Source organism: Denticeps clupeoides, chromosome 11 (assembly GCF_900700375.1).
Source record: "Denticeps clupeoides chromosome 11, fDenClu1.1, whole genome shotgun sequence".
NCBI classification, from domain to species: domain Eukaryota; kingdom Metazoa; phylum Chordata; class Actinopteri; order Clupeiformes; family Denticipitidae; genus Denticeps; species Denticeps clupeoides.
Window position 1 is genome coordinate 1,508,235 of NC_041717.1, and position 12,040 is coordinate 1,520,274.

The 12,040-nt window shown below is 45.7% G+C and overlaps 1 protein-coding gene across 6 annotated transcripts in view; it reads right to left on the reverse strand.

Moving 5' to 3' along the window:
- The window catches only part of rtkna (rhotekin a), a 39,225-nt gene that overhangs the window by 24,164 nt on the left and 3,021 nt on the right, over window positions 1-12,040 (reverse strand). Inside the window, exons 1-2 of one of the 6 annotated variants that reach the window (XM_028995088.1) lie at window positions 4,852-5,039; window positions 3,977-4,122 (exon numbers count right to left, since the gene is read on the reverse strand). The exons of 3 other annotated variants lie outside the window; for them this stretch is intronic. In XM_028995088.1, coding sequence (XP_028850921.1) covers window positions 3,977-4,072 — 96 coding nt within the window. In that variant the 5' untranslated portion in view covers window positions 4,073-4,122; window positions 4,852-5,039. Of the gene's footprint in view, window positions 1-3,976; window positions 4,526-4,610; window positions 5,040-12,040 lie in introns of those variants that run through there. 2 more of the 6 variants (XM_028995086.1, XM_028995085.1) reach the window with 2 other exon arrangements.

Sequence of the window (12,040 nt, forward strand, 5' to 3'; positions counted from 1 at the left end):
ATTAGATTTTTTTCTGCAGCAAACATTGTGGTTGGTGAACGGCGTTGATGACGTTATTTCCACAAATGCCCCCTCAGCTTTCCTCGTCCTCGTCCCGCCTCCATCCTCCTCATTATCATTTAAAGCTATAGACACCGAAATGGTGCTTCCTGGGAAATCTCATTGTGGGACTGGACCAAAGTGGCTGTAATTCTGCACCAAGGCTGTCAGATTCAGCACTAGGGAACCAATCCTGCCATGCCCAGAGTCCCCTGGTACTGGTTGTGGTTGTTATTCTTATCACAGTTCTTACTGAAGATCAACACACATTTAATTTCTCTTTAGACACTATTAGCCAAGTAATATTAGACTCATTAGACTGTTGGGTTTTTTTACGTTATAAACACTGACAGTAACCCTAAATCTGTCCAGCCTCATTGAAATTGAATGTCTAATTGGGGTCAAGAGTCGTTTTGTTCTGGGATTACAGCAAGTCGTTTTAGTGTGTGTGTCAGGTGGAGATATGAGGATTGCTGTACCACCCCCGAAACCCCGGCTCCAGCTGGGTGTTTTTCAAAGGAAGCTGGCTCGAGAGAAGGCATTTCACTCGCCCCTGTGCACAGAGTGGCCATTCAGTGCCACCAACCACCAACACCAGGCCCAAAAGCGGAACACAATGCGCCCCTTCTCCAGCACTCCCCTCCTCGGCATTCCTGCGCCCCTTCAGGCAGCACACTTCACAATCAAACACAAAACGTACAAGCAATTTGTGTTCTTCACGCCCCCCAACGAGGTGTGAGGTGGGACCATCTTACAGCTGAACCAACACTGGAGAAGGAAGTCAGGACAGACTCTGTACTCTCAACCGGCTCATCCACTGTGATGCACTGTGTGCTTTTTCTACCAGGAGCGGCATTAACACCCAACATGTCCCTCACTTCACCTGCCTTCAACACATCAACGCAATCTTCATGGCTTGAATTTTCCCAGATTTGGGACCAAGAAATGCTACCGTTGTGCCGTTAAAAAACTACCTCCCTTCTCCACCACTCCAGCTTCTTGTGAGTGATCAGAGGAAATTAGTATTGATTTCACTAATTTCCACTTCCTAAATTGGATGCTAAACTGCATACACACTTACAGCACAACAGAGACAAATCCATGTTTCCAATCCATCAATTTCGCTGGTTGTGGACCCCAAACCACATTTTACCTCAGGTGGACCGACCCCATAAACAGCACATTTAAGACAACTTGGAGACGATTGTGAGACAAATGAAGAAAGCGAAAGCTGAGAAGAGAGACAGTTCGGAACTGACAACTGCTCCCCAGTCGGTACAGCCACCCATTAATCGGAGGCTCCGCCCCCTTGGATAACACAGCTGTGTCTGTATGAGCTCATGGTCAGCGGGACTGGAGGAGGGTTCCAGGCGTAGCATTAGTCTCAGTGCCAGAGCAGCTGTCTGTCACCTCCATCGATGGCTCTGATGGGGGGGGGGGGGGGGGGGGCGCAGATGTCATGGTCACAAGTTTGTGTCACAAGCTGCTGTCATTAAATGTGGCCCTGGCCAGATTTCATGTCTGAGTCCATCACCCCATCTGATGTGTATATTTTACTTTGTTATCTGGGGTGGTAGTAGCCTAGTGGGTAACACACTCGCCTGTGAACCAGAAGACCCAGGTTCAAATCCTGCTTACTACCATTGTGTCCCTGAGCAAGACACTGTGTCTCCACGGGGGGGACTGTCCCTCTGGATAAATGCTGTAAATGTAAATCCAGTCTAGGTACATTTCCAAGTAAATGACCCATAATCCCATGGTTTCGGCAGCATGCTGCTACCCACTGTTCCACTCTCTGAGATCTTTGCCGGCTTTGGCTAATCCCGGCAAAACCAAACAGCACCAACAGCTCCCCTGTGAGGAAGAATGCAGGCAGCGCCCCCCACTGGGCTGAGAGATGGACCCCTGCGGCCTCATCCATCCTCGTCCCTGTGAAAGGGCCGGGGGTGCCAGGCACCCGCGTCACGCTGAGTCGGAACTGGAGGTGCCAGGCGGTCCAGGCCTCCTGCAATGAATCCATGCTCTGTCTCACCAGAAGAAACCGCTCCAGCCCTTCATACGGCACCACCTAACACGCAGAGTAACACGCCTTCCCAGCTCCTGCCATCTTATCTTCTCATTCAAACACGACATGCTCGGAGTGCAGAAAGTGCCACTTCCTGTTGGGTCCACGGAGTGAGAATACGGGGAAATGGCCAAGGTTTCCTGTGCCGCATAATTTTCCCGGCTGAAAATGTCCGGACAGCCAAGTAAATATAAACAGCGAGACGGTAACCGTAAATCTGGTGAAGGCACCAGCATCGGGGTCCTATAAAGTACAGAACGTAGAAAAGTAAAAAAAAAAAAATCCCCATCGACAGGTGGCGGGTCAGTAAATTCCGAAGCCCTGACCTCGGAGTGTACAGGCCGCGGGCCGCCGAGGAGCCTGGGAAGAGCGCAGAGTCGCGTCATTCTCACTTCCTGTTCCCAGCCTCCACCTCTGGCATTCCAGAAACAAAAGGCTCCGTGCTGCAGGCGTCGAGGACCTCCGGGCCTTTAGGAGAACCGAGAAAACGGCAGGAAAGTGCCAAGATTGTGGTGGCCTGTTTTGAAAGGGACGTGTTAAAGCTTGAACAGGTCGTCTGGAAGCGTGACGAGATGCTGTTTCCATACGTCTGCAACACCTCGAGGTGGCTTTGTTTAGTCTTGTTTCGGATGTTCACTAAGAATACAGTAAATACTGCAAATTCCTCCTGAGGTCACTTCTGGCAGACAAGTGGCGCCCAGCACAAAAGGCCAACTGTTCGGCGCACACGCCCACAGCGCGGAGCATGGCGAGAGGACTCTCGCCGATCATTAGTACGGAATCATTTCTCATCTTGTTCCTGTAGGGAGGTCAACAAGCTCAGCTCTGAACTTCCAAGCTCTGACCGCTCACATGGGACCACAGGGGGCAGAGAACTTGTCCAGAACGCAGGTTGGTGTGGTTTCTGCTTCAGTACGTTACACACAATATGCAGAGAAACATGAACCAGCAGCTTCATCTTCGCTCAAGATGGTGGCCTAGCGGTTAAAGAAGCTGCCCCGTAATCAGAAGGTTGCCGGTTCGAATCCCGATCTGCCAAGGTGCCACTGAGCAAAGCACCGTCCCCACACACTGCTCCCCGGGCACCTGTCATGGCTGCACAGTGCTCACTAAGGGTGATGGGTCAAATGCAGAGGACACATTTCACTGTGTGCACCGTGTGCTGTGCTGCAGTGTATCACATGTGACAATCACTTCACTTTGAAACGGTGAGCTCACATTCACTTATCTGCGATTGAACAGCCCGCCTGGTAGGGCGGGACGTGACGGAAAGGCTGCAATCCTCATGTCGACACCAGAGGACGAAGGTGTGATGCTGTCACCTATTCTTACCCCCCACTGGTGTCACCGAGCAGACACCTTTCACACTGAACAGCTGCAGAGCGCCAGTGCCAGCAACCGGAGACACTTTCACCGCCGCCGTCCACTCCCATCCACCCCCGACGCATCACATCATTCCTGTTCATCAATCACAATGTTCCAACTGCTCCAGCATATCAGATCACGATCTGCGTGTTCATCCATCACAGTTCGGTTGCCCAAGATCTTGCAAAACAGAAGAAATCTCCCTTTTGATGCAGCTACTCCCCGACTCCAGGTTTCTTTTTATAGCCTCTTTAGAAACACCAAGTGTAATAACCGTAACATCTCAACTTACGACTTTGTAAGAAAAGAGCCAGTGTTACGAGACACATGAAGAAGACATGCGGCTGCCACTAATACATAAATACCCAGCATGCTTTACAGTGCTGTATGGAAGCAGTACCCTGGAAATCCTGCTCTCATTCATCAATAACTCGAGGAATGTCACAAGTGAACCACGTCTGCCACATCAGAACCAAAAAAAAGAAAAACCTCCTTAAAGCAGATTACCTTCAGGCTCAGGGCGATCTGTCGGATGTAGATCATGTTGAGGTCCTCCAAGATACGCAGTTTCTCCTCCATATCTGCCATTCTGTCCATCGGCATCCTTCAGCAGGAATGCGCTGAGAGCTGGAACTGTGTTAGACTTCCATCCACTGCTGGAGGGGGATTATATTTTAGAAATGAGACGCGGGCAGTCGGGTTCCTCTCCTCTGAAACTCCTGATCTCCTGATCCACGGAGTCCAGGAAGGAGCATCAAACTGGATGCAACAGGACTCGGGAACCGCTCGGGGTCCCACAGCTTCCACTCTTTGGGACACACTGGCTGCTCTGTTTCGCAAAAGCCGCAGAAAATCTTGGTCCACCCAGAGTCGAGTTTCTCGTTGGTGGTGGTGGGAATAAAGGGGCTTTTTATTAACGCTGCCCTGTCCTATGAACAACTCACAAAACTGCTGAGCTCAGGAGAACAGAGTAATTAACTGGGAAAACTGACAATGTACAAAGAACCAATGTTTTTATGGGGGTGGTAGCGATGATTGTGAGCCAGTCAGAAGAATCTATAATCAAACACGCATATTGATCATATAGCTTATCTATTACCTAAAATAGAATGATTATGACCAGTAATAAAAATTAAATTACCTTGAATATCTGGCATGAATCGGCTTTGCTTTCAAATCAGTTTAATTCATTCATAATTGAAGAGAACCTCGCAAACGCTTAACAAGCCGAGAACAGAAAAATCTTTTAAGGGGGATTCCAGCTAGACAGTATTTTATTAGATTTAATTACTTAGATTTATTTCTAACAACGTGAGGAGCGTCTGCGTTATAAACGTTCATTCAGTCTGAGACTAAACTGAGACTAAACTCAAAAGACGAACCTGCAGAGAGCGCAAAGGAAGCGGCGCAACTAGCAACACATCGACAAGACGATTTCAAATGATCGGACGTCGGACGAAACGTAAACTCCTCTGAGCGCCCGAGAATCCGCCTTCTTGCTTCTCCGCACCTTCCCTCCCTCCAGCTCGGAACAACTTCTCCGCCGGTGCGCGCCGCCGCCGCCGCCGCCACGGACGCGCGCCTCCCGCAGGAAACTCGCCCCGCCCACAAACACTCCTCCACATCTGGAGCGACTCCGTCACGCACGACGTCAGCAAACTTCTCCTTTATACATACTGAAGGTCTGTTTAATTACACTTTTACCCAAGTGTTGCATTGTGGGATTGTGGGGTGGGCGTCTCTGGTTTGCTTATAGTATTTATAGTAACATTTATCCACAGTGACTTAGATTCAATCAATACGTTTTTGCCAACTTTTTACGTTTACATTTACAGCACTCAGGGTTAAGTGTCTTGCTCAGGGACACAACGGTAGTAAGCGGGTTTGAACCTGGGTCTTCTGGTTCATAGGCGAGTGTTACCCACTAGGCTACTACCACCCTTTTTTTGTATTTCAAGATTTTACGAACACTTAACACTTCGGTTTGAATCAGCTGTTATTGTATAATTATGAACACTTTGAATTGTTTTAATTATTTAGGCATGGGCCTGGAGGCCCATTAATAATACTGATACATTTTTTTCATGAGAATTTTTCCCAGACACGGACGTGTTATTGTTTCAGAACATCAGAACGTTTATTCATCTTTGTGACACTGGGACACTTGGACACTGTGTATTGGTCCACTTCAACTGCATGTGAACGTTTGGTTATCAATCGCTCGAACTTTCCATGTTCATGTTCCAGTGGAGACACACCAGCCGAGAGTTCGTCTCCTGCGGCGCTACGACATTTGAGGACGCTCAGGGAACCCACGCGTTCCCAAATCCCTGCCAGAATATTTAGACTTCAAACCGACCTTAATTACGCTTGAGTGTTTCCTCGTAACAGAACCCTGCAACAGGCAATATGAAGTTAACAATCGCCTGATCCTAATTAAACCTTCTTTTTTGGGGTGGGGGACTGGGAAGGGTCTTTCCTGATATCTGATACTAATCCGGTAATAGCCAAAACATGTTTATAATGGAACACACGCACTACTCACTTCCACCAACATTTCACAAGAACAGTCTAATGCCACGGTCATGGGAAACTCGGTCAAGGACCATTTCCTCATTAAGTCTCCCCACAAATTCCCAGCAGCCCACCCTCAGCCCACTCCGTTTATCCCTTCATGAGAGGAGGAGCTCCAGGAGGAGTAAAAGCATTTTAAATGAAACCTTTTTTATTGAACACTTTGTGTGTAGCTGTGATACTGACAGGCCTTTAAAAGGAAGGAGAAAAATGCCGGCACATGTGGAATGATGGGATACTGCAGGGTGGCATCTCCTTAACATTTGACATCTGTTTATTGAATGCACATAATAGACCATGCATTTCATTAGGGGCAGAAGGTTGCTGGTTCGAATCCCGATCTGCCAAGGTGCCACTGAGCAAAGCACCGTCCCCACGCACTGCTCCCTGGGCGCCTGTCATGGCTGCCCACTACTCACTCAAGGTGATGGGTAAAATGCAGAGGACAAATTTCACTGTGTGCACCATGTGCTGCTGTGTATCACATGTGACAATCACTTCACTTTAAAAAAACAAACATCTACCAGGACTGATCACAGTGACAGCTAAACCCCGGGGGTAGAATAAACACTGCACAGGCAATGCTGAAAATAGGCCTTCAAGGACAGAATGGGATAGAAAACAACTATTATCTAAATTGCTATGTATGTGTGTGCGTGTGAGTAAGCATCTTGGCATGGACCCTTCCAGCATGCGCTCATTTCAGACAGAGGAAACCCCCCATTCACAAGCGGCTCCTTCTGTTTAACTGATCCATGCACTTCTGGGCTTGAACCAATGACATGTGCACCGCTCCAAAAAATTAAAGGAACACTTGGGTAAATTATCAACCTAGAGGGGGCATAATTCATTGTCACTGAGAAATTTAACTCTTGCTTACTTGGCAGCATATGAAAATGGTACTCAGTAGTTTGTGCTTGTATGCATCACTGACAACATTGGGGTCCTGATCCTCATGTCCTGGGATAGGGTTAGGCATCACCAAAACATCCCATAAATGTGCTATTTAGGTCAGGCGAGTATGGAGGCCAATCAATAGGTATCTTAATAGTTTTCTAATACTGCAGCTTAACAAAAAATAAATTATAAATAAATCAACAAGATTTTTTCTCAAAACTTTAAGAAAGATGTAGTATATATAGTATCATTTAGGAACTGCTGAATATAAATGGGATGTCTTAGGTGCTGGTACAAATTTGTTGTGTTGCCTCATATTGTTGCATTTTTAACAACAAATTCAACGTCGGGATTTCAACCCCACACCTAATGCCGGTCAGGAACCCTGCCACTGCGGACACATTTCTTAGTGACGGTTTCAAGCCCAGATAAATGGGTAGCGTTGCGTCAGGAAGAGCATCAGCTGTACAATTTTTGTAAAAACCTTTGTCCTGCCAACCAGACTGGTTGATTTTGCTGCATTTAGTTCATGTTCATCTCTCTCTGTAGATTCAATGCATCTCTGTAGATTCAAACATTCAATTCTATTTCAGCTAGTAGCAATATGGAAATACTTTGGAACTTCTGAAAAATTCTTGAAATACTTGATGTGATGGTATTTGATTTGCTGAGCACACATTCCTCATTTTATTGATTTTTAATTAGGTGTTCATTCATTTCTGATGCCCGTGGGGCTTCTTATAGTGCTAAAGAAGCAAGCACCCAGACACATTTCCTCTTCCCAATCAGTGGAAGATTAGGTAAACATGGAACTGAAGGTCTGAAGGTATGGCAATGCCCAGGATTGCAAGAATATGCTCATATATAAGGAAGCTGATGCAGTGGAATGCTACTTTTGTTTTCCTCACCACTGATGAACAATGACTTGGTCACATGACATCATGGCCACCATGCAACATGTGCTCTATGCAGCTGCCCTGGCAAAAAAAGTTGCCTACATCTACATTGAAATTAGACAATTAACAAACCTGAGAAACGTGTTGTTTCTTTTATTCCATTAGTGTTCTCAAAGTCTGTTGCTATTTTTTTTAAAGGTCCCCTGACATGAAATTTTGCTTTTATTTCAGTTTTATTATATCGTCTCTATCTGAAATTCGGCGTTGGTGCAGAATTACAGTCACAATGAGACTTCCCTAGGACGTGCCGTTTCTGTCTCTGTAGCTTTAAATGCTAATGAGGAGGAGAGAGGCGTGACGAGGAGCAGAGCGGCCTATATATGTCGAGGGGGCGTTCGGGGAAATTACGTCATCAACACCGTTCACCAACCACAATGTTCAGCGCAGACAGGAAGTCGTGTCAGCATTTTTCTAGAAAAAAGTAATAAACCTACTGGTTGTTCAGAGTCTCACAAGAACAAAAATACATTTGTGCTCATTTTAACAACCAATCACTGAGCAACTGCAATGCTTCACATGTTTCAAAGCTGGGACAATCAGTAAAGATAAAGGTTTAGGGGAGGGGTAGGAAATTCTCTGGGCGGAAAAAACATGATAAAAGGGAGGTAACCTTTCCCCTTATGACATCATAAGGGGACAAATTCCAGATCTGACCGTCTTGAGCTGCAGAATTGCCAAAGCACTCTTTACACCTATCGCCATTTCTAGCTACTGCAGGACCACAGACAGGTTAGGGGAACTCGTATTAATGTTAAATAATTTCACAAGGTGACATTTTCATAATTGGATGGATGGTAGAAGCCTAGTAGGTAACACACTCGCCTATGAACCAGAAGACCCAGGTTCAAATCCCACTTACTACCATTGTGTCCCTGAGCAAGACACTTAACCCTAAATTGCTCCAGGGGGACTGTCCCCTGTAACTACTGATTGTAAGTCGCTCTGGATAAGGGCGTCTGATAAATGTCATAAATGTAAATGTAAATAATTATATAATGTTAATGTTAACTCACTTAAACACTGGTGCACATAATGAATGGCTTAGGAAGTCATTTAAAGGTTTAGAGTGCAAGAGAAATACTGAATTACAAAATCTTTTAGAACCTTCCTCTGATACTAAAGGTTGCTCATGTGAAATAGATTTTTATAGAAGAGGAGCAGCGTCATTCAGCATTAAAACGCTGAAACCAAGGATGCCTCATCAACTGAGAGCATTACACAACGTGAACAGTAACAAGGTGGGAGACTGCGTCATACGCCTGCAGGCGGAATGATTGATGTACTTGTGCTTTGCACAAGATTTCTTTTGGGATCAGGTGCTGTAAATGTGATTTGGTGTTCAGTGTACAGAACCATTCGAAAAACTATTTAAAATGTTGCCACAAGCTCAACATTGTTCCTTCTTTGACAGCGAATCACAGCCCATACCTTCTATTCACTAACTCAACATGCCAGAACCTCTCTTTTCACACATACTATATATACAAATCCTCCAAAGCATCTCCTTGTGACAGGATGACCTTCATCACCATCACCATTTCATTACAGGCGAGTGCCATATAAACCAGAAGACTGACTGTAGTTCTTACCAGAGTGAATTAACATGGACTTATACACAGAAATCTTCTCATTTACTCTGTAGCTCACCAGTTTAGCCACATTTCAGCTCTCTGTTCTGCCCTGCTCCCCTTCATGCCCCACCTTGGCTTTGAAGAGGAGAGGCTGTGGCTCCTATACAGTCAGAGAAGCCCAGCCTCAAAACCACTACAGAGCAAAACTAGCGTTACACACACACACACACACACACACACACATAGGACAGAGGCCAACACAGTAATATATGCACATGTGATGATCAGATAAGTGCTCTGTGTATTAGGGTGGGGTATCACACTCACACACACACACAACACCTGTTTTCAGCATTGAGCAACCCCCAACAGAACCAGACAGTGACAAACAACTGGCTGACAGACACACACTCCTCCCCTTCAACCCCTGCTGAGGCCTCCCTGCTTTCCTCAGAGAGGGTGAATTTGGACCTTAAACCGTTATGCATACACACACACACACACACACACTTCCTGCCTGTCATTCCTTTGGGAAGCTTTTGGCTTCATAAGATCTCAGCTGCAGTCAGTGTCATCTGGCAGCCGGAATATTCCTCGCTATCCGTCAGAATTCATAGTCGCTCTCATTATGCTAAAGTCCCTTTACTTTACTACTACCTCAACCATAATCCATCCATAATCTTAACCTCGATTTTTAAAGTTGGATCTCTCTCTGTCACACACAAACACACACAGAATTTCTGGTTCTCCAGACAGAACACATTTCAGCAGTGGTCTACTATAAATATGTCCCATGCCATTTCACACAAAGTTGCATTAACTAATCCTGCAACAACACAAGAAATTCTACTTCAATGTGACAAAAACCACAACAGTGGTGCCACCTACAGGACACCACAGATCAGGGACACTGGCAGCGGTGAACACAGAGATGACCTCACCAAGTCTTTCACAATAGGCCACTGTAGAGGACTGCATCAGCGCTCTGTGTCTGCAGATTTAGGGACATTAGTCACAACGGACACGTGCACACACACACTAACAGACACAAACACAAGACAAGAAACAGCAAGGTTGAGGCGCGGGTCAGAAACATGCATGGACATTCTATCAGGGGTTCCCAGGATAGGACATTTATACCCATGTGTACAACTTTTAGGAACTCAAGACAATTAACCTAGTCAGGCCTTAAACCATAATAGGAGGTGGTGGAAGTATTAAAATATCTAAAAGCAGGAAAGACACTGGTTCCTGATGGTTCGGGGTGTGAATCTTTATGCTAACACTGGTTTAAAAAAAGGATGCCAGCTGATGATTGTTCAACATATCGCCCCATTAAATCTCCAAAATGTTGACAAAGAAGGCCCAAGACGATTGAACAGTTAGAGGCCTGTATTAGACAAGAACGGGAGAGCATTCCTATTTCTAAACTTGAGAAACTGGCCTCCTCGGTCTGTTGAGACGTCTGTTGAGTGTTGTAAGAAGAAGGGGAGATGCCACACAGTGGTGAAAATGGCCTTGTCCCAACTTTTTGGGGATTTGTTGACACCATGAAATTCTGAATCAATATATTTTCCCCTTAAAATGATACATTTTCTCTGTTTAAACTTTTGTTCTGTGATTTATGTTCTATTCTGAATAAAATATTAGAAGTTGGCACCTCCTTAACCGCTAGGCCACCACTGCCCCAAAGTGTACAGAGAAAAATTGGGAGACATGCAAGGAGATGATAAATCCGAGGTGTGTTGAATTGATGAGAATAATGTATTACTTTATAATACAGGATAAGCCTCTGATTGGACGAGAATGGTCCCCAGTTAGGAGGCGGTGCTGTCATCATCAACAAAGACAGTTACATATTAATAAATACCACACATTCCTCCTGCATACCCGGTCTACCCAGGTCACTCAGTACTACATGAGATTCAGAGCAACGGGCAATCAGTTCCTGTAGCGAAATAAAACTACCCCAGAAGAGTCATCAGAGGGAACGATGGCTTACCAATTCTTTCCTGGAGAGCCTGTTCGGGACAGTGGTGGCCTAGAGGTTAAGGAAGCGGGCCCGTGATCAGAAGGTTGCCGGTTCGAATCCCGATCCGCCAAGGTGCCAGCATTTGAGGTGCCACTGAGCAAAGCACCGTCCCCGCACACTGCTCCCCGGGCGCCTGTCATGGCTGCCCACTGCTCACTCAGGGTGACGGGTTAAATGCAGAGGACAAATTTCACTGTGTGCACCGTGTGCTGTACTGCTGTGTATCACAAGTGACAATCACTTAACTTTCATGTTCTCCAGACCTCCACAATCTGTTTTGTTCAATTTGAAATTCTCATTGGAATTCTCATTTTTGGCTGTGATTCCCCCCCTTTTTACAATCAAACGGCTTAGTATGGAAACCCTGAATGGATATAGAACAAGAATGTTCTAATGCAAAAATATGGCGTAGCAAATATAATAATAATACTGATTTATAATATTATATTTTCTGTACATATAAACATATCAAATAAAGTCAATATTACACACTGTGAGGTTTCTGTGCAGTTTGGGTTTTCTAACAATAATTACTGCGCCC